Source organism: Dipodomys ordii, unplaced genomic scaffold (assembly GCF_000151885.1).
Source record: "Dipodomys ordii isolate 6190 unplaced genomic scaffold, Dord_2.0 Scaffold69, whole genome shotgun sequence".
Classification (NCBI taxonomy): Eukaryota; Metazoa; Chordata; class Mammalia; order Rodentia; family Heteromyidae; genus Dipodomys; species Dipodomys ordii.
In genome coordinates this window covers 2,754,732-2,780,452 of record NW_012267285.1, presented here as the reverse complement: position 1 = coordinate 2,780,452, position 25,721 = coordinate 2,754,732, and the positions used below count along the sequence as shown (strand labels likewise).

The window sequence follows — 25,721 nt, the reverse complement described above, 5'->3', positions numbered from 1 at the left end:
AGAAAACCGGAAGTGGCGCTGTAGCTCAAGTGGTAGAGCGCTCGCCTTGAGCTGAAGAGCTGAGGGACAGCGCCCAGGCCCAGAGTTCAAGCCCCACGACCGACAAAAAAAAAAAAAAGTATTCTCTAGTGATCATCATCACAGTACAATTTGCAGCCAATATAACAGTTACAGGTGTAGCAGGTGACAGAAAGAGTAAGGGTTATCAATAAACTGCAATGTCACTTTACTCACTTTAACCACTAGAGGGCTATCTTGCTATATGATTTCTGGTCTCTTGGCCACCCAATCAGCATTACTTCCAATAACTAGGTTTATTCTACAATACCTTCTCATTTAGAGAGTTATCAATAAGTCATTATCATATCACTATGCACCGAGGACTTGCGTAGGGAAACACATGTCACAATGGCCAGAAAGAGGAGTGCCCCCTCCATGTGCTGGGCAAGAAAGGTGTAACTGGAGGGGCTGGAGTGAGGAATGTGCCCGGGTCTTGTAGCTTCCATATCAAGGATGGACTCACGTTTTAAGGGTCCCAGATGTCATGAGCTCCGTTACCAAAACAATGCACTTCTTCCCTTTCACTGTGGATTCCCAGGAATCATAGAACCGGACAATATTGGGATGCTGAAGACCCTTTAACATTTCAGCCTCTTCTTTAAATCTCTGCCTTTCAGACTTAGTTAACTTTCGATCCTAAAATGAAAAATCAAAGATAGAATGTAATAAAAACACAAGCCATACAATTACAATGCTGAGAATCAGCCAGATGTGGTGACACAGACCTTTAATCCCAGTACTCCAAGAGTTTGAGACCCTATCTCATGAAATAAAGTGAACTTCAGTACACATCTTTATAATAACAAAAAATGGCAAAAAACCAAGTGAAATAAATCAAATGAACTAAATTGTCATTAATACTATTAAAACAAAACAGAACACCAGAATTTACTGCTAATACTTTGGGCGAAGAAAATCGTGCTTGAGATTTTATTAATATCTTTAATATGAATCTAGACATTACTCTCATTTGGTAAGGTGCAGCTAATATACCATGTACCACTTTCCATCCTCTGTTACTTGTCACTTGGCAGAGGCAGGAATTTAACGTCGTGGAAAGGAGATGGGGTTTCTAGGCTGAAGGACTTAAATTAAAACTACCAGTTCTATCTTTGTTTTTTTTTTTTTTCTTTTCTTTTGGTAGTACTGAGGTTTGAATTCAAGGCCTTGTGCTTGCTGGGCACACTTCTAGAGCCATACCCCATGGAGATGTTCCTCCCCCGTGCTTCAGTTGTTCTGGTAAGATGTCTAACTTTTGCCTCTGCTGGCCTCAAACAATGACCCGCCTATTTATGGCCTCCCTGTAGATGGGATAACAGACTTGTACCACCACAGCACGCTCATTGATAAGCTCTTGCTTTTTGCCCGTGCTGGTCCTTGACTGTAAGCTTCCTGATCTCTGTCTCACAAGTAGCTGAGATTACAGATATGAGCCACTACATATGGCCCAGAGTTCTCTTTGTAAATATATAATATCACCAAAAAGGACTGCTGTGAAAATCAAGTTATCCAACTGGTATGCTTTCGTCCCATGCTGCAGATGTTTGGTAATTCACAGGAATTAAGTAACTTCTAATCTGAAGGCAGAGAACAAATTATTAGCAGCCATCAAAACTGCTAGCAAACATGAGACTGAACTTGCCAGATACCTTATGTTCTATAGAGTAGTACCATTTAAGTTATTTTATTGTAGCAGCCTAAATGGACACAGAGTTGGATACCGGGACATGAGGCTACCACTGCCTTACACATCCAGAAGCAACGTCACAGCAGGCATGAATTTTTTAGTCAGTATTTTTATTTTACATGGTGCTCATATAAAATCATATTCTACTGCTTCATGTTGAGAATCAGTGTGCTTGAACCCCTTTCGCTGCTCTGCTCTCCAAGATTTCCTTTACCTCTTGAGCTCCCCGTTTCAGCCTCCCAAACACTGGGACTATAATATTTCATCAACGCCTAACCTGTGTCTTTTAAACCAAAATTTCTAAGTATTTTTCCTCAACTCAAGAAAACTCAAACTATTCTCTCTCTGCATACTGCCTCCTCTTATGCTTCATTATCACTTTTGTAGGATTTATGTGTGGGAATCTGTGTGTACAGGGCCTCACTAGATACTTACTGCTGTTTGTCTTCTAATTTTCTGTTTTTTTTTCCTCTTTGCAATTTTCTGCACAATGTTCTCAGATCTAACATCCTGTTCACTGATGCGTTTGTTATTTCTAATCTGCTCATTGACCTGTTATCAACTGCTCCAGAAATGAGGGGGATGAACATAAAGCAGACACTTCCAGCTAACCAGGTGAGTCCTCCCATGCATACATTTAGACATACATGAAGAAAATAAAACACAGAGTCAAAAAGACAGGTGTGGTGGTGTGTATCTGTATACCCCAGCACTCAGGTAGCTGAGGCAGCAGAGGCAGGACGACGAATACTTTGAGACCAGCCTAGGACACATAGTAAGACTTGGTGGCTCACACCTGTAATCAATCCCAGCTACTCAGGAGGCTGAGATCTGAGGATCGAGGTTCAAAGCCAGCCCAGGCAGAAAAGTCACCATAAAACTCGCACTCAAAAACCAGAAGTGGAGCTGTGGCTCACTTTGAGCTCAGGGACAGTGCCCAGGCCCTGAGTTCAAGCCCCACGACCAATAAAAACAAAAACCAGGGCTGGGACTGTGGCTTGGTGGTAAAGTGACTGTCTAGCATGCATGAAGCCCTGGGTTCGATTCCTCAGCACCACATACAAAGAAAAGCACAGATGTGGCACTGTGGCTCAAGGGGCAGAGTGCTATTCTTGAGCAGAAGCTCAGGGACAGTGCCCAGGCCTTGAGTTCAAGCCCCAGGACTGGCAAAAACAGTAACAACAAAGCTAAACCAGACATGGTGATGCCTGCCTGTACTCAGCATTTAAGAATAGCATCTGTGCCGGGCGCTGGTGGCTCACGCCTGTAATCCTAGCTACTCAGGAGGCTAAGCTCTGAGGATCTCGGTTCAAAGCCAGCCCGGGCAGGAGAGACCGTGAGACTCCTATCTCCAATAAACCACCAGAAAACCAGAAGTGGCGCTGTAGCTCAAGTGGTAGAGCGCTCGCCTTGAGCTGAAGAGCTGAGGGATAGCGCCCAGGCCCAGAGTTCAAGCCCCACGACCGACAAAAAAAAAAAAAAAGAATAGCATCTGTGTTCTCAGATCTAAACTCTTAAAAGATCCTCTTGAGCAGGTAGGGTTCAGCAGCAGGAAATGGGGCTTCACTATGCTATCCTGCCTGACCTCAAACTCAAATATAAACTAGAGCTGATGCAGCAATTCATCCATTCCTTTCCTCCCACACTGAGCGGTTTTGACAGGCTAGCCACACACTGACTGTCACGTGACCTCTGATAACACACCCAGTTCAGACTGGGGTGGGAATGAGACAATCGCTCCCCTCAGTACCATCCAAGTAACAGCACTCGGCACATTACTGATGTCATTTTTTTCTTGAGAAAACAATGCCAACGTTTGATGCAATTGGTACATTTTCAAGCCCTTGTTTTCAACAAATTATTCCATTAAAAACACTCTCAAACAGACAACCTCTCTCTGCACCTCCATCTTCCAGTGTTTTTAAAGAATCAGTCCCATTCTTTGCTATGACTGATTGGCCCCAGAGGAACATTATCCAGATCAATTTTGCAACTGAGACAGTAAAACTGGTTTTCATTAAATTTGAAATTTTGCAAGCTAGAAACTGTATCCCAAAAAGATCATTCCTCAAGTCTTAATTTCTGTAGTATTTTATTTTCAGCAATATTCAAAGTTTTTTGACTAAATTAAGACTCATACGATAGGTCTACATATCAAAATAAGGGTGAAGTGTGTGCAATTCTCTGATTAAAGTATTTTAAGGTCACTATTGGAGCCCTCCCTCCTTATCACTTTCTGCAGTGCACTGACACAGCAAAGACCTGGACAGACACTCAACCCACCTTTGTATTTTGTTAGTTGACCTTCCTTGCCTGGTCTCCAGGCCGAAAATACAGCAGTTTCCCAATATTCTAAGGATTTTAGTTATTATTTACAAAACTTTCCTTTTTTTCTCTTATGGCCTACACGGTATGTACAACACCAACTACAAGACAGGAATATTAGCTACAGGTAAAGCTTTCTTCTTTTCTGTGCTGGGTCCCACACTAGCCAGGCAAGGGCTCTACCCACTGCAGTGATGCACAGGAAACCGCCAGCACAGGCAGGCAGGCAGGCAGGCAGGTGGGCGGGCGGGCATGCGGGCGGGCAGGCGCACACGCACATGCACACACGGTTAGGTTTCATGGGCCTGAAGAATTATTCATTTAAGAAACAAGAGAGCAAAGGAGGGAAGGCCCTAGATATAATACTACCAGCTCATGGTAATATTAAATACTGAACTGGTATTTTTTTTCTAGGGTCCTCTCCTTAACCTTATCAGTTTAATCTTTTCTACCCAATTGTGGGGCTTGAACTCAAGGCCTGGGCACTGTCCCTGAGCTTTTCTGCTCAAGGCTAGAGCTCTACCATTTTGAGTCACAGCTCTACTTTCGGTTTTCAAGTGATTAATTGGCCATAAAGAGGCCCAAGGACTCAGATCTCAGCCTCCTGTGAGCAGCTAGAATGACAGGTGTGAGCCACCGGCGTCCCGCTCAGTTCAATCTGAATGTTCCCTTCCATACTCACTTGGGAATTACAAAAAAAAAATGCCCAATTCTGACAGTATGTACAGCCTGCCATAGAAGTTTTCTGGGGGTGGGGAGGAAGTGGTGAAAACCTCACTATACAGTCCAGGGTATATAATGTGTCTAAACTAAATTCGTCAAGTGAAATCACACACTATCCTCCTTTGGTGTCTCGCTTAGTCTCTTTAGTATACTATCTTCAAGGTTCATGTGTGTCACAGCATGTGATGAAACTGCATTTCTTTTTATGCTTAAATAATACTCCACGGTGCACAAATATTTTTGTTTTCTGTTCGTGATGGCCTCAGTTTATTTCCACCTTCGTGGTTACTGTGAATGATCGCTGCCTTCAGTTCTTGGGGTATATGTAGAAGTGAAATTGCTGTGCTCTGACAATTCCAGGTTCAGCTTTTTGAGAAACCAACATTCCCAATCTTCCATATGTCAGCTGCCCTGTTTTACTATGCCAACAGTGCAGAAAGGTTGCTAAATTAGTATTTAAAATTGACAAAACACATCTTTACCAACACTTTTCTTATGATTATGAAATACAAACCAATTTTCAACTGAAATAAAAACTGAACTAGGTGCCAGGGGCTCAAGCTCACTAGCAACCAAGGAGGCTAAGATCTGAGGATGGAGGTTTGAAGCCAGTCCAGGCAAGAAAGTCTGTGAGACTCTTAGCTCTGATCTACCACGAAAGCCAGGAGTTTAGCTGTGGTTGAAGTGGCAGAGCACCAATCTTAATCAAGAAGAGTTAAGGGACAGTACCCAAGCCCTAGTTCAAACCCCAGTAGCAGCACCAGAAAATTAAAGATTAAAACTTACTAAAATCAAATTAGTATCTCTGGTAGCCTATGTTGTGGCCGTCCTCCTGTATAACAAATACTGCAGCCCTGTAAAGAGTGTCTTTTCAATTACAAATCAGAATCTCAGAGTCCTTTTCTCTGGTAGGCACGTCTTCCACCACTTGAGCCACGCCTCCACACCTAATTTTTAGCCCGTTATTTTGGAGATAAATTCTTGCTTTTTGTCCTCAGGAACCTAAACTTTTATTCTTCTATTTTCAGTTGCCACCATAACTGGGATGACAGGCTCAGGAGAACCTTTCCCGTTGCGATGGGTTTGTAGACCTTCCTCCACCTGCCAGCTCTGAGCCTCCTGTGTGGCTGGGATGACAGACACACCCGGGACCACACCCACCCACTGGTGGACTCGGGATCCTATGGGCTGTGACTACAATCCTTCCGATCTGCATTCCTAAATTGCTGGAATTCTAGATATGAGCCATGAACATCCAGTTCATTTTTTCTTTTTAATAGTACTTGGGTTGGAACTTGGGACCTCATACTTTTAGAAAGCACTTAAGCCATCCATTTCTGGCTTTTTGGAGGTAAGAGTCTCACTAACTTTCCTGCCAGAGCTGGCTTTGAACCATGATCCTCAGATCTCAGCCTCCTAAGTAGCTAGGATTTCAGGTTGAGCCACAGGCACCAGGCTTATATCAGCATTTTCCAAGTGCTGAAATACTGTGCAAAAATTTCCAGATGGGCCTCACCATTCATATCTTTTTCTCTGAGTTACAAGAAGTATCTTATTACATGCTCTGATTTTAAGCAGATACACAAAGTAAGATTCTGTTAACATTTCTAAATTTCTATTCCAAGAATAATACTTTAAAAATACCATATGCTGAGCCGAACAACAGTAGCTTATACTACTAAGGAAGCTGAGATCTGATAGAGCTTCAAAGCCAGCTCAGGCAGGAAAGTCTATGAGACTCATATCTCTAATTAACCACCAAAAAGCTTATGGTTCAAGTGGTAGAGTGCTAGCCTTGAGTGAAAAAAGACACAGCGTGCAGGCCCTGAGTTCAGGCCCCATACTGGCACAAACAACAACAAAAACTATATACTGTGGTACCTACAAGATTTAAAACAACCTACAAGTCCTAGCAAAAGTTTTTTTGTTTCTTTTCTTGGTGTGTGCCTGCTGGTCCTAGGACCCTAACTCAAGAGCCAGACGCTGTCCCTGAGGTTTTCTGCTCAAGACTAATGCTCTCTGCTATTTGAGCCACAGCTCCACTCCCAGCTTTTTTTCTTTCTTTCATTTTTTGTTGGTCATGGGGCTTGAACTCTGGGCCTGAGCGCTGTCCCTCAGCTCTTCAGCTCAAGGCCAGCTTTTTTTCTTTTGTCTGGCTAATTGGAGACAGAGTCTCAAGGACTTTCCTGCCTGGGCTGGCTTCGAGCTGAAGCCAACCTTGGCAGAAAAGTCCATAAGAAGACTCCAAGAATCAGTAAGAAGTCGTGCTGGAGAATGGCTCAAAGTAGTAAAGGGCCAATTGAGCAAGCGCTCAGTTCAAATCCAGTACTACAAAAAAAAATAAAATAAACCAGGTCATCTTGGGTTTAAAATATAAAACATGAGAATTGCCAGTAGAATTTAAACATAGTATATTTCCCTTATCTTTTCACTACAGCTGCAGTTCACTTCCCTAGAAGACCTGGCTAAACCTAGCTCTACCAATCAACTAAAGATGTCAGCCAAATCTTTTCATTTCTTCAGACTTTTACACTTCATTTCTATCCTAAAAATAAGAGAAAGGGAAAGCAGGAAGACAGGAAAGAAAAGTAAAAGAATAAACGCTGATGGGGTGCCGGTGGCTCACGCCTGTCATCCTAGCTACTAAGGAGGCTGAGATCTGAGGATCAACAGTTCAAAGCCAGCCTGGGCAGGAAAGCTCATGAGAATCTTATCTCCAATAAACCACCAGAAAACTGGAAGTGGTGCTATGACTCAAGCAGTAGAGCCCTAGCTTTGAGCTGAAGAGCTCAGGGACAGTGCCCAGCCCAGAGTTCAAGCCCCATGACTTGGGGGGGGGGGTGGAATGCTGAACAAACACTTAGATTATAAATAAAACATAACAGTAAGTAAGGTAGGAGGAGATAGTCGATTTCTGTCCTTTTTAAACAGCAACTAGAAGTTTCTCATAAGGGCCATATCTCACAGAACATGAATGAACAAGTTGCTGTATGTTCCTTTAAATATCTTTCTTCCTATTAATTTCAATATTAGATAAGTCATTAATAATCCATTATTTGGCTGAAGTATTTATCCTGTACTAGAGGAGAAAGGCTGCCCTATCTCTACTCAAGAGAACATTCTCTAAGCCAGTCATGATAGTTCCAGTTTCCAATATTTATTGTAGACATGGTCCTATATCTATCACAACATGACCAGGAAGTAGAGTCATTCTGAAAGAAATGTCTTGTATTGCTGAGAGCGGTCTGGGATGCATGCAATGCCTAGACAAAGAGCTATAAGAGGCATTTGTCTGAGAAGTATGCAGAGAATGGCAGAGAGGTCTTCATGGCCTACCTCAAGAATCTACCTGGAACTGCCTAGCTCCTAATGAAAGATTACGAAGCTAAAATCCTCAACACCCTCTGTTCTTTCAAAAGGTACTTCATCAAAGCAGAGATAGCACAAAAATACTTTTTTTGGGGGAGGGGGGCCCCTCCGGTCGTGGGGCCTGAACTCTGGGCCTGGACACTGTCCCTCAGCTCAAGGCTAGAGCTCTACCACTTGAGCCACAGCGCCACTTCCGGCTTTTTTCTTTTTGCTTATGTGGTGCTGAGGAATCGAACCCAGGGCCTTGAGCATGCAAGGCAAGCGCTCTACCACTGAGCCACCTGCCCAGCCCACAAAAATACTTGTATTACAGAACTTTCCATTCAATTTTAACAAAGAACATTTATCATTAAGAAGCAGAAAATGGCTTCTTGGTCCATGTGCTATCTAAGCTTCATGTATGTGTTTTTAAGTCCTCAATTAAGAACCTGTTCCTAGTGTATGTATATAAAGTGGGAAGGGGAGATAGTGCTTAACACCAAAAAACTGATGAGACTAGAGAATTAGACTATTTTGTAACGGCTGAGGATTTACCAAAATGGTGTCCCCATAGAACATGTTCTGGCATGGTAAAAGACTTGCTAAAAATAGAACCAAATGCATTTAGAAAATGTTGGTAAAACTAAGTCAAACATGTCAGGCGCTGATGACTCACACCTGTAATCCTAGCTACTCAGGAGGCTAAGATCTGAGGATCGCGATTTAAAGTCAGCCAGCAGGAAAATCCATGAGAATCTTATCTCTAATAAACTACCAAAAAAGCCAGAAGTGGAGCTGTGTGGCTCAAGTGACAGAGCACTAGCCTTGAGCACAAAAGCAAAAGTTCAGGAACAGCACCCAGACCCTGAATTCAAGTTTCAGGCCAGTAACAAATTCTCTCTCTCTCAAAAAACTAAGTCAAACAGGTTTCTTCAAAGTAGGACTTCGTTGAACCTGTCATAGTCAATGTGTACTCTGAACTCCCCTTCGCCAGGGAAATGCAAGTCTTTTGCAACAGAAAGTGACAGGAAATATGTTCGGTCCCACCAAAAAAAAAAAAAAACAACGCCTGCTGCTCGTGTAGAGATGAAAGGTGCATGTTTGATCAGGTGGGGCGCTCTACCGTGACCCCTGAGGCAAGCCTGGATGCTGAGCAGCTAACAGACTCATCACAACATCCAAAGGAGCCGATGGTCCCGCTCGGGCACCAACAGAGCACCCAAGAGACATTCCTCTATGAAACCTAGCCTCATGGCCTCTCCAGGAAGAGACAACGCATGAAGCATGATTTGGGATGGTATTTCATGACTAATTAGAGAGTACTTTTTGTACCATACTATACTGCTGTACTGGTTAAAAGTTCTATTTTCACTTTAACTACAAAAACACTTTTGCTTTTGTTCTTTAATGTTATCTATATATAGTACACTGTTTCATTTCTCAATGAAGAGCTAGATTGGAAAGCCACCACTTTTGTGCTTAAGATTACAGGGGTTTTTTTTCCCCCTCCAGATTTGATTCATCATAAATCTGAAACCGTTTGGGTCCCATCAATAAAAATCTAGCCCTTCTCAAAGCTAAGGCTCACACACAAACATTATGCTGCCAACTCCCAATTTACTTGTGTTCTTTTGTTTATACGTGTATGTGTGGGGCTTAAATTCCAGGCCTAGGTACTTTGAGACTTTGTACTCAAGGTTGGTGCTCTACCATTTGGGCCACAGCTCCACGTCCAGCTTTTTGCTGGTGAATTAAAGAGTCTCACAGACTTTCCTGCTCCAGGCTGGCTTCTCAGCACAGCCCTCAGATCTCAGCCTCCAGAATAGCTAGGATGGATTACAGGTCTGAACAACCAACACCGGCCTCTATCTCTGGGATTGCCTTCCTACTCTCTTCTTTACTCATTTCACCCACAAACAGCAACTGTTTCTTATTATGACTCAATTAAGGGAAGCACATGGTCCTCAAATCTTCAGTATTCATCTAACAAAAATTCCCAGAAAAATCTTATAAAGTCTGAACAACTACTATTTTCAGTGGTATCACAACAGATATTCAGTACTGGTGGTGCTGGCTTCCATTTTTAAACATTTAAACATTTAAAGATACCAGTATCTGGGTTCTGTAGTATTGCCCAATGGCTCAGATCACAGTGAGGCCCCACAACCTATCAAGTCCCATCCACTGTCTCTCCTGAACATTAGTTTTTTGGTGTGCAACACTAAATCAGAGCAGACAACCAAAAACGTAGATTGCTTAAACGAAGCCTTTACTATTAAAGACTAACTAATAAAACAAAAAAGAAACCTGGAGAAAGTAGAAGTGTACAAAAAGGAATGGAAAAACTCAAAAAGGGCAGAGGGGAAAAACTAAAAGTCTTTTATATGGAAAACATAGTACTTAAAAAGTTCTCTTGGAGCTGGGAAGGTGGCTCAGTGGTAGAGCGCTTGCCTTGCATGCATGAGGCCCTGGGTTTGATTCCTCAGCACCACATAAGCAAAAAAAAAAAAACCAGAAGTGGTACTGTGGCTCAAGTAGTAGAGCACTAGCCTTGAGCTGAAGAGCTGAGGGACAGCACCCAGGCCCAGAGTTCAGGCCTCATGACCGAACCCCCCCCGCAAAAAAAATTCTTTTGGGGGCTGGGAATGTGGCTCAGTGGTAGAATGTGCATGAAGCCCTAGGTTCAATTCCTCAGTTCTACATAAACAGAAAAGGCAGGAAGTGTTGTGGCTCAAATGATAGAGCACTAGCCTTGAGCAAGAAAAGCTCAGTGGCAGTGCCCAGGCCCTGAGTTCAAGCCCCAGGACTGGGGTCAGGTCAGGGAGGAATTCTCTTGGAAGTTAAAAAAAAATTTACAATGACAAAAATAAAGTTCAATCACATGGGAAAGCCAAAATTTCCAAGAGGAAATCTCATAGAAATACAGAAAACAAAATCAAAAAACAGGAGAAAAGATTAGAACTTCAGATTTAAAAAGCAGACAAGTAGCCTAGAAGAACTACCATCCATGTAATAGGAGTTAAGAAAAATCCTCAGAACTGGTGGACAGTGAGTTTCCACACACTAAGAGCCACCGTGAATTGGCACACAGTGGTAGAGGCTGACTTGGTATATATGAAGTCCCACAGTCAATTCCTGGTACAACAAAACAAAAACCACAAGATGCTCACAATCATACGAAAAGTAAAAATATTTTTTACTTATGTATTATTTTGCCAGTCCAGGGCCTTGAACTCAGGGCCTAGGGGTTGTCCCTGAGCTCTTTTGCTCAAGTCTAGGCCTCTACTCCTTGAGCTACAGCTCCACTTCCAGCTTTTTGTGGTTAATTGGAGGCAAGAGTGACATGGGCTTTGCTGCCCCAGCTGGCTTGAAACTTCAATCTTCAGATCTCAGTCTCCTGAGTAGCTGGAATTACAGGCATGAGCCACCAGTGCCTGACCTAAAATTAAATATTTTTAGCTTAAAACACACATACACACACAACCTAGGCTTAAAATAATACATCCAGTGAAAACTTACTGAAATTTTGCCAGTGCTATTTTTGGATGACAGCAATACTGATCCTTTTTCTTTCAATTTCTGAATTATCCAAACTGTGTGTGAGAAGGTATCTAAACTCTCCTAATGAAACCTTCAAACAATGTCTTCTGCAACTGAAAGGAGCAATGAGGGCAAGAACTCAGGAGACCTAGACATCACCTGTGCCTGTAGTTACAAGACTAGTTATAGTATTCAATACTGACACTGGCTTTTGCCAGTGACTTATCACCAACTTCGTGGGTTGGTGTGAAAAGATTACTCAAGTCCAGTTTAACACGGTTTTAGCATTTAGAATTTTTTTTAATGTAAAAAGACTCCATGTTGAATTATCCAGTAACAGCAGCATTAGCAAATGTCATTATTGAGTACTTTGTTGAAATATTGCTGGTATGAACTGAGATATATAAACAGACTAGATTTTAATGATTTAGAAGAAAAAAAAAACTGCACTAGCCAGGCACCAGTGGCTCACGCCTATAATTCTAGCTACTTAGGAGGCTAAGATCTGAAGATCACGGTATACAAAGCCAGCCCAAGCAGGAAAGTCCATGAGACTCTTATCTCCGGTTAAGCACCAGAAAACTAGAAATGGCGTTGTGGTTCAAGTGGTAGCGCGCCTGCCTTGAAGAGCTGAGGGGCAGCGCCCAGGCCCAGAGTTCAAGCCCCACAACCAACCAAAAAAAAAAAAAAAGTACACTGCCTTTATAATTTCTGTATTGATTTTGTTGAAATGACAGCTTGATATACTGCGTGAATAAGATATGCAATTAAGACTCATCCCCATCCCTTTTGGTGCAGATACTGAGGCTTGTACTCAGGGCCTGGACACTGTCTCTTGAGCTCTTTTTGTTGAAGGCTTAACTCAGCCATTTTGAGCCATAGTGCCACTTCTGGTTTTCTGATGGTTTATCAGAGATATGCATCTTATAGACTTTCTTGCCTAGGCTAGCTTCGAACTGCAATCCTCAAATCTCAGCCTCCTGAGTAGCTAGGATGACAGATATAAGCCACCAGTTCCCAGTCCATCCAGTTCCTTTTTTTTGGGGGGGCGGGGGGGAGGGTCCGGTCCGGTGGTGGGGCCTGAACTCTGGGCCTGGGCGCTGTCCCTCAGCTCTTCAGCTCAAGGCTAGTGCTCTACCACTTGAGCCACAGCGCCACTGCCGGCTTTTTTCTTTTTGCTTATGTGGTGCTAAGGAATCGAACCCAGGGCCTCATGCATGTAAGGCAAGCGCTCTACCACTGATCCACCTTCCCAGCCCCCCATCCACTTTCTTAAGAAAAGTAACTACTTGTAATCCTACCTCAGGAGGCTGAGATCTGAGGATTGTGGTTCAAAGCCAACCTGGACAGGAAAATCCATGAGACTCTTAGGCAAGTCCATGAGACTCTGATCTCCACTGAACTAACAGAAAACTGGAAGTGGTGCTATGACTTAAAGTGGCAGAGCACTACTAGCCTTGTATCAAAAAGCTCAGAGACAGCATCCAGGCCCTGAGTTCCAGCCCTATAGCTGACCAAAACAAAAAACAAAAAAAACTACCAGTATATGGTGGCACATGCCTGGTGCTCAGGGAGAGAGAGAAGGACTGAGTTCAAGGCTAGCCTGGGCTGCAAAGTGAGATCTTATGTCAAAGAGACAAAACCTCTCATTAAGTTTTATTCCTAGTGCTTTCTCCTTAGATTGCAATTTGATTTCGGGATCCTCATTAATTTCATAGACCTGGGACCCCCAGAGTGATAGAGATTGAAGACGGGACCTTAGGAGCATTATTCCACCAACAGTTCCTCTGGCTTCCCCCCCATCTATATAGCGGCAGGCAGCGTATTGTAAATGGTGTGGGAGTGGCTCAGTGGTAGCCTGTTTGCACAGCACCCAGGAGACCTTGGGGTCCACCTCCAGCACTGCAACAACAAGGCAAACACTGTGGCTCAAGCCTGTACCACTAGCTACCAAGAAGGTAGAGATCAGGGGACTGCGGTGTCTTCATGAGACTCCATTCAGCCAATGGCTCAACACACTGATGCACACCGGCTATCACAGCACAAACAGAACAGCTGCAGTCCAGGCCAGCTGAACATACTATGAGATGCACTTTGTGAAACTTGGGGGAGGTGGGGATGTTTGGTGAGGGGGGGGGGTGTCTTGGTTCAGAATGTAAAATGTACTTCTTAGAAAGTTCTCATTTATGGAAAGTTTGAAAACTGCAGTCATCTATTCAGAAAGCAGTTACAGTAGGAACCAACTCAAGATCCTATTTTCTTTTCTTTTTTTTTTTTGGTTGGTCGTGGGGCTTGAACTCTGGTCCTGGGCGCTGTCCCTCAGCTCTTCAGCTCAAGGCGAGCGCTCTACCACTTGAGCTACAGCGCCACTTCCGGTTTTCTGGTAGTTTACTGGAGATAGGAATCTCACCGTCTCTCCTGCCCAGGCTAGCTTTGAACCACGATCCTCAGATCTCAGCCTCCTGAGCAGCTAGGATTACAGGCGTGAGCCACCAGCGCCCGGCAAGATCCTATTTTCTAATTGTGAAAGAATAAAGGGAGTATTTGTAATGCCAAATCCTACCGTGGATTGGATCTTTCAACTCTCACCACTGGGCTTGTAGTAAAGGCGGTCTTGTCTCATTAGTGTAAGATGACAGACTTACCCAGTCTTTCTTCTACAGTTTACACTAGAACCAAGTCTCCTGGGCTATTTCTCTTTAAGCTAAATTAGGCGGCAGAAAGCCCCTTTAGCATTTAAATGTTAACTCTGGGTCTCTTATTTTGGTTTCTAATAACTGCATCTTAATACATGTGACCGTTTCCTCCAGCACTACTCTATCAGATTAATGGCCTGGGCAGGCCTCAGTTAAGAGCTTTTCCTGGCTAGTTACTCAGCACTTAGCTTTTTATGGTACTTTTCTTTTCCCATTGTGCTCAGTAGTGCGTGCAGCAACTCACTGCAGTTAGGAATGCATTACACTTGCTTTGGGAATAGATAGCTAAAACTTCCTAAATCTCTGTATTCTATCCATATTTAGAAGCTAATTGCTACAAATCTAATTCAAAAGATGGAATGTTTTGTGACTTGTATCTCTTACTATTAAAACATTATAAACCATGTAGGGTTTTTATTGGTATATATTGAGTAGTAAGAGGTTTTTCATCTTAACATATACAAATTAAAACATTTTAAGGTTTAATTTAAAACAACAAAATTTTCCAACATGCAAAATACGTTATGTCCCCCTACTAATAAATCTTTACCAATAAGTGAATCAAGTAAGCAAAGAAACAGTAAAGATTGAAGTCAAAATTGAATTAGATAAGGCAGGTACCAGTGGCTTACATCTGTCATGCTAGCTACTCAGGAGGCTGGCATTTACAGGATTTCAGTTTAAATCCAGCCCTAGCAGAAAAGTTCACAAGGTTCTGTCTCCAAAATAATAAGCAAAATACAACATAATGGAAATGGAAACAAGGTTTTTTCTTAAAATAATAATCACAGGCAAAAATCAGGATTGAGGTATGGGCCAAGTAGTAGAGAAAGTATCAGGCAAGTGAGTGTGGATCCCTGAGTTCAAACCTCTAATACTAGCCTAAAAGCTAATTAGTTAATAAAATAATTAGTTAAATTAGATAAAGATGATCTCTCCACATAGAAAAAGCATTTCAAGTAGAGGGCAGATTATCACAGCTTATAAACAAAGACTTATTAACATACTCCCCTTCCTTTCTAATGTTAATAAACAGATGCAAAGAGCCCCAAACTGGCTCCAATCAGTTCTATAAAGAACATTAACTGTTTACCCTTAAACAATTCCATTCATGATTATTAATAAAATCTAATTTAAGAGAATTGCTTAACATTGAGAAGAGCAGATACAAGGCCTGGTGATGACTAGGTAAATTAGTTAAGTGCACATTAATTTCAAATAAATGCAAGCCAGGAAAAAAGGGAAGCCAATTCAGATATAATAAAATAAATACAAAATATGTGTAATAAAAATAACAAATGACATTTTTATTTTTATTGTATTTCTCAAACCTGTAATATATAAAGACTTCAGAAGATTAAGGAAAAGGAAATTTGTAAAGTGTGTATATTGGTGTGTGTTTATATTAAACTGATTGCAAAATAAACCTAAATTGCCTTCCCAACAGGTAATTCTAAATCTGAAAGCAAATTCCACTCACAATCAAATATAAGGATTGCTAAAGGTGACCCATCCGTTTTTCTAAAAAGTAATCCAGCCTGATGACATAAAGCCTATTAATTCTAGCACTTGGGACACTAAGGCAGGAGAGTTCTGAGTTTCCGGACAGCCTTAGCTGTTAACCAGCCTGTCTTTAAAAATGAAAGGAAGCTGGGCACCAGTGGCTCACACCTATAATGTTAGCTACTCATAAAGCTGAGATCCGGAAGATCATGGTTTAAGCAAAAAGCTAGGCTGAGCTGGATACTGGTGCCTCATGCCTGAAATCCTAGCTACTCAGGAGGCCATGAGACTATTATCCTCAATTAGCCACCAAAAGGGTGAAGTGGAAGTGTGGCTCAAGAGGTAGATTGCCATCCTGAGCTTAAGCCCCGGTATCTGCAGGGAAAAAAAAAAAAGTGGCTCAGGTGGCAGAATACCAGCCTAGCAAGTATAGGGATGGCCCCGAGTTCAATAAAGGTAAAAATACAAAAATAAAATGCATGCAAATCTATGATCCCAACAGGACATGGGTTCCATGAGGGCCCTGATTTCTCTGTTTGCTACCTAAGAATGCACAGCATTAGGCACACAGAGTTTGGTAAAATATTTACTGAATAAAAAGAAAACTCAGCAGGGGGGTGGGAGGGAGGCCCCAGCAACAGGAGAAGAGATGACAAAAAAGAAACACTGCAAAGTGTGGTATCAGCAATGTCATTTAGGGATGGGACTTTAGTGGGGTTTTCTTCAGGCGGTTTTAGTTTTCTAATATGCCTCTCTGTATCTATTACTTCTATGGAAAGAACTGATTAGGAAGCAGCACAATTTAAATGCATTAAGAATTTCCTATATTTTTAAGACATCTTTAGTATGCTCTAGAGTAGACTTAACTAAAAAAGTTAAATAAAGGAAGTAGACTTAAGTTATCTCGAGTGGGTAGGAAATGGAAAAAGAACACACTAAGCTGAACCTCCCCCACCAGAGCTGACTCAATATAAAAAAACTAAACTTCCTCAAAGAATTTTCTATGTACTTTCAATGTTATTAAAGCCCCTAACACTTGGCTTTTACAAATCTCTGAATCACTCAGTAATGTGGCTCCGGCTAGTACCAGAGCTTAAACTATGGGCCTGGGTGCTGTCCCTGAGCGATTTTTGCTGAAGGCCAGCGCTCTACCACTTGAACCACAGCACCACTTCCGGCTTTTTCTGTGAGGAATTGGAGAGAAGAGTCTCACGGACTGTCCTGCCCAGGCTGGCTTCAAACCTTGATCCTCAGATCTCAGCCTCCTGAACAGCTAGGATTAGAGGCATGAGCCAACCAGCACCTGACCAAAAACAGTATTTGATTTAAAGTTCTCTGATCAATGCCTGAGATCATCTGAGAAGAAATTAACATTCTTGCAGATCTCCAAACAAAAGCTTAAAGTGGAAAAACAAACATTAGCGTGATATTAACTATGACTTTTAAATCTGTTTAGAATGATAAAGTACATCAATAATCAATTCTCAGACTTGGTTTTAACTAAATACTTGCACTTGTGTGCCAATGTCTTAACTTTCTCTGACAATCAGTGAATACCAAGAATTCATTGTACATTTTACCTTCACGATCAAAATGTAAGCAATAAGTGCATGTGCCTAAGCCACAAAGCATCAAAAGTAATTAATTGTAGCTAGTCACAAATAGCTCACACTTGCAGTCCTAGCTACTCAGGAGACTGAAACAGGAAGATCTAAGTTTAAGGCCAGTTCAGGGAAGAAAAGTTTGTGAGAATTCATTTCTAACTTTTCAGCACAAAGTAGGGCTGGAAGTGTGGCTCAAGTGGTAGTGCTCCCCACATGGATCAGCAAGCCAAGGGAGGGTAGAAGGGACCGAGCTGTAGCCCCAGAATCAGACGAAGTTAATTTGCTTAAAAAAAAAAAGTTATAGTAACACGTACCATTTTACCAAAAATCTGAAATTTTTAGCATGGCAAATGGTTTTTCTACCCAATTATGACATGATACAGCACAGTCGCAGACTGTATATACACAATCCAAGTTTTTCCCTAAAAAGTTCAAATTTCTACTTAAATGCTAAAATGTTCCTGCTGTGTGATAAAACAGGCAAACTGTACCACCATACAGTATGATCACAACTAAAAAAACATAGTTTTCTATAGTATTTCCTATATATATGTAATATATGAAGTAGAAAAACATACTGAACGCTCACTATGAAATGAGAGCACTAAGAGCAAAGAACAGATGAGGAGTTTGAAAGCCCTAATCACACCACACTTGACCCCACTGTCTCCTGCTAAGAACAGAAAAACCAAGGTTGAGTTTTGCCTCGTGATTTATCAAGAATAAACGTAAGCCAGGTGCTTACAGGCTCAGGCCTGTAATTCTAGCTACTCAGGAGGCTGAGATCTGAGGACTGCAGTTTGCAGCCAGCAGCAGCAGGAAAGGCCGTGAGACTTCAATTAACCACCTGAAAACTCAAAGTGGAGCATGGCTCAAAGTGGTAGAGCATTCGCCTTGAGTCGCTCAGGGACAGCGCTCAGGCCCCATAACTGATAAGACAACAACAACAACAACAAAAAGTATAAACAAATCATTCTCAAAGGACCGAAATAAGATGCTGTCCCATCATAGTGCATAACTGCATGTCATGAGGACAGATGAGGAAAGCTACTAAAAGCTATTGAGAAGCAGGAGGAAATGGGAACAGCGAGCATAAGTGTGAGTAAAGCAGACCGCAGGCATGTGTGCAAGACCAGGGTGTGCCAGGCTTTGTTCCCTACATTTGGCACACAGTAATTCATTTAATCTTAACAACTTTTTTTTGGCCAGTCCTGGGGATGGAACTCATGGCCTGGATTCTAACCCTAAACATCTTTTCCTCAAGGTTGGTGTTCTACCACTTGAGTCAGAGCTCTACTTCTGGCTTTTTGCTGGTTAATTAAATATAAAAGTCTCATGAAACCGGGCACTGGTGGCTCACACCTGTCATCCTAGCTACTCAAGAGGCTGAGATCTAAGGATTCCGGTTCAAAGCCAGCCTGGATAGGAAAGTCCATTGGACTCTTATCTCCAATAAACTACTCAGAAAACTGTAAGCGGCGCTGTGGCTCTAGTGGTAGAGCCCTTCCTTGAGCTGAAGAAGGGAGGGACAGTGCCCAGGCCAAGTTCAAGCCCCACAACCAACCAAAAAAAGAAAAAAGAAAAGAAAAAAGTCTCATGAACTTTGCTGCTGTAAATGGCTTCAAACCACAACCCTCAGATCTCGGCCTTCTGAGTGGTTTGGATTACAACCATGACCCATCAGCACCCAGCTTTAAAGCAGGTCCTCTTTTACACCCATTTTACAGATAGGAAATTGTGGCACATAACTTGCCCCAAGGTGCCACAATCCATCAAGTAGCAGGGCCAGGACTGGAATCCAGACATTCTAGTTCTTAACTATACTTGATTGCAGACAAGTGACCTCTTCAAACCTGCACTGAAATCACAATGAAACTCGCTGCTTCTGCAAGACTACATTCGTGTATGTTAAGACAGACAAAAATGTAATTATATAAAACACAAATTTAATTTTAAAGAACCAGCAAAAACCTACTATTCACGTATCTAACATTTTCAGAGAAACAGTGCATTAACTTACTTGCTGATTTCCAGTTTTATTTAGGAAAGGAAGAGATGGAGGGAGGGAGGTCTGGGTGCTGGTTCATGTCTGTAATTCTAGCTACTCAGGAGGCTGAGATCTAAGGATTGCAGTTCAAAGTCCTGGCAGAAAAGTCTGTAAGACTCTTATCTGCAGTAAACTACTAAAAAAGCAGAAGTGGAGCTGTGGCTCAAGTGGTAGAACACTAGCCTTAAGCGAAAAAAAAATTTAGGGATTGTGTCCAGGCCCCAAGTTCAAGCCCCAGGACATGGACAAAGACAGGGACAGGAATACACTCACACATAGTTAAAGCTACCAGAAAAGCCAAATAACAGTTATAGGATGATTTTTTTTTTTTTTTGGGTCCGGTCATGGGGCCTGAACTCTGGGCCTGGGCGCTGTCCCTCAGCTCTTCAGCTCAAGGCTAGCACTCTACCACTTGAGCCACAGCGCCACTTCCGGCTTTTTTCTTTTTGCTTATGTGGTGCTGAGGAATCAAACCCAGGACCTCAGGCATAGCAAGGCAAGCGCTCTACCACTGAGCCACCTTCCCAGCCCCCTTATAGGATGATTTTTGTCAATGGAAGCCCAATTTTAAATAAGTCATTTCCACAGAACTGAACTACGATGCATTTCGAATGATCAAGGTCTTGTACTTGAATTTTAATCTGGAGAAATGAACTTAAGTCACCAAGCAACAACACCTCTTTTCCAAACTCTTACACTAAGAACAACTGTATTACCTGGGACAGACATAAAGGATAAGAGGGGGAAAAAAAACCAAAACATTTTAAACCCTAAGACCATATGAGAAGAATCTACATCATTTTAAAAAGTCAATTCTCAGCTCTCAGTAACACACTTCATCTAGCCATAAATCTACATATTTTAAATCCAATTTTACCTCCTGTTAATTGTTCTTTCCAGTTCAAAAGGGACAACGGATTACTTCACACAAACCACCTCCCACAGTTTGCACAGCAGCTGCCCTTATCTCAAGATGAGGGATGATCTGAATTTTACCCATGCTTTTAATCAATGACCGAGAATTTCATAATTACTCCAGAAAGTAATCTGTGAAGTTTAGTTACTGGGAAAGTTTCTACAACATTCACATCCTGAAAAAAAAAAAAAAAAAAGATATATAGTACAAACTTAGAAACGGAGGAAAATCTTCAATATAAAAATGGGGAGATTCAGTTCAATGAATTATTTTAAGATACTATCAAAGGACTAATTTACTGCTTCTGAGCCACACAACCACTGCTCACCTTTCACAAACCCTCAGAGTCATACACCTGAATATCAAGCCTTGCTGAGCCAGAGACAAAGACAGGCTCTAAATGGGAGCCAAAACAAAAATCATGATCTGACCTGGCCTTTCAGGTAGAACTAGAAACGAACATCAGTGTGGAACGTAGGAAGTCAACTCATTACATATGGGCAACCTAGAGGAAAAGTGTTAAAAAAAAATAATAATAAATCAGCCAGGTTCCGGTGGCTCACTCCAGTAACTTAGCTACCCAGGAGGCTGAGAACTGAGGATCAAGGTTCAAAGCCAGCTAGGGCAGGAAAGTCCACAAGACCTTTATCTCCAATTAACTACTAGAGAGCCAGAAATGGAGCTGGGGGCTCCAAAGTGGTACAGTACTAACCTTGAGCAAAGGGACAACGCCCTTGGTAGAGGACTGAATTTCTCTACAATTGAGACACCCACTACACCAGAATACTACTGCTTCACTTGAAATATTACTAACTAGCCATCTCCTGGAATACAGCTGCTCTGAAAACTTAGAGCTCCTCACTTCACATTTTGTTTTTTACCAACCTAAGCAAGTTATGTTTATGCTCTATGAGTTACAGTTCTTTATGCATCAAACAAGCAATTGGGAAAGATAACGTAAGGTTTCTCCTAATTTTAATATTAAGATTTGTTCGTGTGTGCTGGTCCCTGGGGCTTGAACTCAGGGCTTGGGCACTGTCCCTGAGTTTATTCAGGGCTAGGGTTCTACCATTTGAGCCACAGCTCCAGTTATGGCTTTTTTGGTACTTAATTGGAAGTAAGAGTTCTCACAGACTTTTCTGCCTGGGCTGGCTTCAAAAGAGGCTTCAGATTTCAGCCTCTTAAATAGCTAAAATTACAAGCATGAGCCTTGGGCTGCCGGCAATGTGAAGATCTTTTAAGCAAGGTATGATGGCACATACCTGAAATTCTAGCACCAGGAAAGTGGAGGCAGAAGTTCAAGGCCAACCTGGTATGTAACACCCTTCCTCAACAACAACAACAACAAAAATTGTAATTCAACTAGTGAACTCACTTCTCCTGTCTTGCTATAGAGAAATATGTCTATTAAAATATACATTTAAAAACCAGCGACTGGCGGCTTATGCCTGTAATTCTAACTACTCAGGAGGGTGAGGTCTGAGAATGGAGGTTGAAGCCAGCCAAGGTGGTAAAGTCTGTGAGATTCACCTCCAATTAACCAACAAAAAGCCAGAAGTGGAGCTGTGGCTCAAGTGGCAGAGCACTAGCCTTGAGCAAGAAAGCCCAGGGACAGCATCCAGGTCCTGAGATCAAGCACCAAGACTGGCATAAAAAGGAAAAAAGAAATAATGTATGTGCAAGTGTGTATATATTTACACACACACACACACACACACACACACACACACACATTCTCACGAGGGCTAGTCATGGTGGTGCTTATTTGTAATCTCAGCTTTTGAGGATCAACAGCCAGCCCAGGCAAAAAGTTAGAGAGATCTCATCTCAACACGCTGGGCAAGGGTGATGATCCATGCCTGTAACTCCAGCAATTTAAGAGTCTAAGTAGGAGGATCTGGTCCAAGGCATGATATTTCCCTGGCAGTAACATGACAAACCTACTTGAAAATTACTAAACAAAAGGGGGTTAGGCCTGTCTCAAGTGGTAGAGTACCTATCTAACAATTACAAAGCTCTGGGCTCAAACCCAGGTACCACCAAAAAATGAAGGAATACATTCAGTGAAGAAGATTTCCCCCTCCTCTGTCATAAAGCTTTAGTAATTTTTAGTCTTGGCCTTTAATTTAGATCCAAAGACAAAATTTCAGTGTACTGAAAATGTCCTGGTCAAAAATAAATATAATGCCACAACTATTGCTATAAAGAATCCTTGAGCTACAATAATCACATTTTTGGTATTTTTTTTTTTTTGGTTGGTTGTGGGGCTTGAACTCTGGGCTTGGGCATTATCCCTGCTCTCTTCAGCTCAAGGCCAGTGATCTACCACTTGAAAACCACTTCCGGTTTTCTAGTGATTAATTGGAGATAAGAGTCTCATGGACTTTTCTGCCCAGGATGGCTTTGAACCGTGATCCTCAGCCTCCTGAGTAGGCCTGGCCTAAAAAAATTTTTTACAATCACATTTTTAAAACTACAATGAAAATTTTGTATAAGCATGGACAAAAGCCACTGAAGTTTCTACACCAGGGCACCACACAGTGAGTGTGGCTGCAGAGCCACATGGTAAGCTGGCTTTAAAATACTCTTCAATGTAAGAGTCTCCTCCATTTGACCATGCCCAGGCCTACACAGCCAACAGGAAGAGTCCAGGAAGTTCAAACTGTTGTAATTTCTAAAACTGAGAAGGGCATTCTGCATATCAAAGGAAATAATTACCAGAGAAAAGAGAGTCTACCAATGGAGAAGATCCTTACTGTTCCTACGACAAAGGATTCATATCCTAAATTCATGAAGAGTTCAAAGAACGAAACACCAAAGGAACAAGTAACCCAGTTAATAAACAGCAAGTGAACTGAACAATTTTCAAAAGTACAAATGCCAATAAAAAAATATCAAGTGTTCAAAAAAGAGAAAAAAAGGAAAACAAAAAATGTTCAACATCTTTAACCATAAGGAAAAGCAAATCAGAACAGTAAGATTCTATCACAGTCACAACGACTGTTTTCAAGAACACAATGATCGCCAGACCCAGCCACCGGAGGAGGGGACCCTTACACATTGTGGCTGGGAATGTAAACTAGTCCAGCCACCAAGAGCTCCTCAAAAAACTAAAAATGGAAGTATGCTACAATCCTGCTATCCACTCTTGGGCGTATCAATCAGTGAACAAGGCAGATACATGCACACCCACGTTTATTGCAGCACTATTCACAATAGCTAAGTTATTGAATCAGCCATAACTTGCCATCAACAGATGAAAATATTAGTCAGCCATAAACAAGAATGGTATTATAGGGCTGGGAATGTGGCTTAATAGTAGAGTGCTTGCCTAGCCCCGAGTTTGACCTCAGTACCATATACACAGAAAAAGCCAGAAGTGGCGGCTATGGCTCAAATGGTAGAGTGCTAGCCTTGAGCACAGAGAGGCTCAGAGACAGTGCCCAGGCTCTGAGTTCAAACCCCAGGATCGGCAAAAAAAGAAAAAGGAATGATTTATCATTTACCAAAAAAACACAACAGAACTGGAAATGTCTAAGCAAAACCAGACTAAAAAATATTGCCATGTTTCCTTGTATGCAGAATCTAAATCTTTTTTAAAAGGTCAGAAACAAGCCGAGCACTGGTGGCTTATGCCTGTAACCCTGGCTACTCAGGAGGCTGAGATCTGAGGATAGCAGTTCAAAGCCAGCCCAGACAGGAAACTCTGTGAGACTCTTATCTCCAATAAACCACCAGAAAACCAGAAATGGCGCTGTGGCTCAAGTGGTAGAGTGCTCACCTTGAACTGAGGAGCTCAGGGTCAGCACCCAGGCCCCATAAATGACACACACACAAAAAAACAGCCCAAAAACCTAAGCCTAAGGACAGGGAATGTGGCCTAGTGGTAGAGTGCTTGCCTCGCATGCATGAAGCACTGGGTTCGATTCCTCAGCACCACATAAACAGAAAATGCAGGAAGTGGCGCTGTGGCTCAAGTGATAGAGCGCTAGCCTTGAGCCAATGAAGCTCAGGACAGTGCCCAGGCCCTGAGTTCACCCCAGGACTAGTCAAAAACAATGGGAAGTTTCAGTTAGGAGGATAAGAGTAGGAGGTCAAATCAAAAAAATAAAAAGAGAAAAAAAACTACATTGTGTGTACATGAACAGCACAATGCACCCCCACTTTGTACAATTAATACACGTTAATGACACCAGCTTTTAAAAAAAATTGGAAACCGACTAAGTTCTAATTGTGACATTAGATAACTTGAGCTTTTTGCATTGTATTATTAGTCCCAAGACAATAAATTATTAGAAAGTTCCAGAGGACCAAGAGAACACACATAACATCCTGAAAAAGCTCGAAAGTAAAACAACTGCAGTGGACAAAATTCATAAAGTACTCAATACTTCCTTGGTTCAAAAAAAGAAATGTGTCTGCCCTACACTGTCACCTACAGTAGAAAAGGCATCAACCACATCCACGTTCTTTACCTTGGCTGACCAATAGGAGTAAGCATGGTTTGACAGGTTAAAGGCAAGTCGGCCAGGCTCCGGGGGCACGGCACCTGCCCGGCGAGTTCCACCCTCAGCTGCCCGCCCGCCCGCCTGCCTGCGCGCGCCAGTGTGGAGCCCATGAGATGTCACCTCAGCGTCTGACAAGTTCCACGTAAAAGCCAGCCAGTGCTTGGCTTTCGGCCTAGCTCCACATGCTAACTTCCTTTCGTACTTTTTAAAGAAAAACGCACAGAGCTCCTCAGCGTGTCACGGAGGCCGCGGGGGGCGCGGGGAGGCCTCTGCCCCCGTGAGGCTGACCACGCACGCACGCACGCACGCACCTACTAGTTCCTAGGTCAGGGCGTCAGCGCCTGACTTCCCTATCCGGTGCGGTGCGGTGCGGTGTGCTGTGGTGTGGTGTGGTGTGGCTCATCCCTCCTGACAGGAACTGACAGGAACTGGCCGGCACTCGCGGCTGACAAGCTGACATAGCGAGGGTCCGCCTGGCCAGCGCCCGCCGGGCGGAGGGACGGACGGACGGACGGACGGAGGAGGGACGGACGGACGGACGGACGGGACGGACAGGGCGGGGCTCGGACCCTCCGCCACGTGCCCGCTGCAGGCGGCGAAGGCCAGCTCCCCGGCCCGGAGCGTGCGGGAGCCTCGCCGGCCCCGGAGCGTGCGGGAGCCTCGCCGGCCCCGGATGGGCACACTGACAGCTGACACACGACCCGTCCCGAGACACTAGCGCGCGCGAGAGCGCTCCTTCCCTCCTTCCTTCCCTCCTTCCTTCC

General features: G+C 42.8%; 1 protein-coding gene across 1 annotated transcript in view; it reads right to left on the bottom strand.

The window, feature by feature from the left end:
• Positions 1-25,721, bottom strand: part of Wnk1 (WNK lysine deficient protein kinase 1) — a 125,612-nt gene that overhangs the window by 59,614 nt on the left and 40,277 nt on the right. Inside the window, exon 2 of the mRNA XM_013023616.1 lies at positions 524-696. Within this exon, the coding sequence (XP_012879070.1) occupies positions 524-696 (173 nt within the window). The remainder of the gene's footprint in view (positions 1-523; positions 697-25,721) is intronic.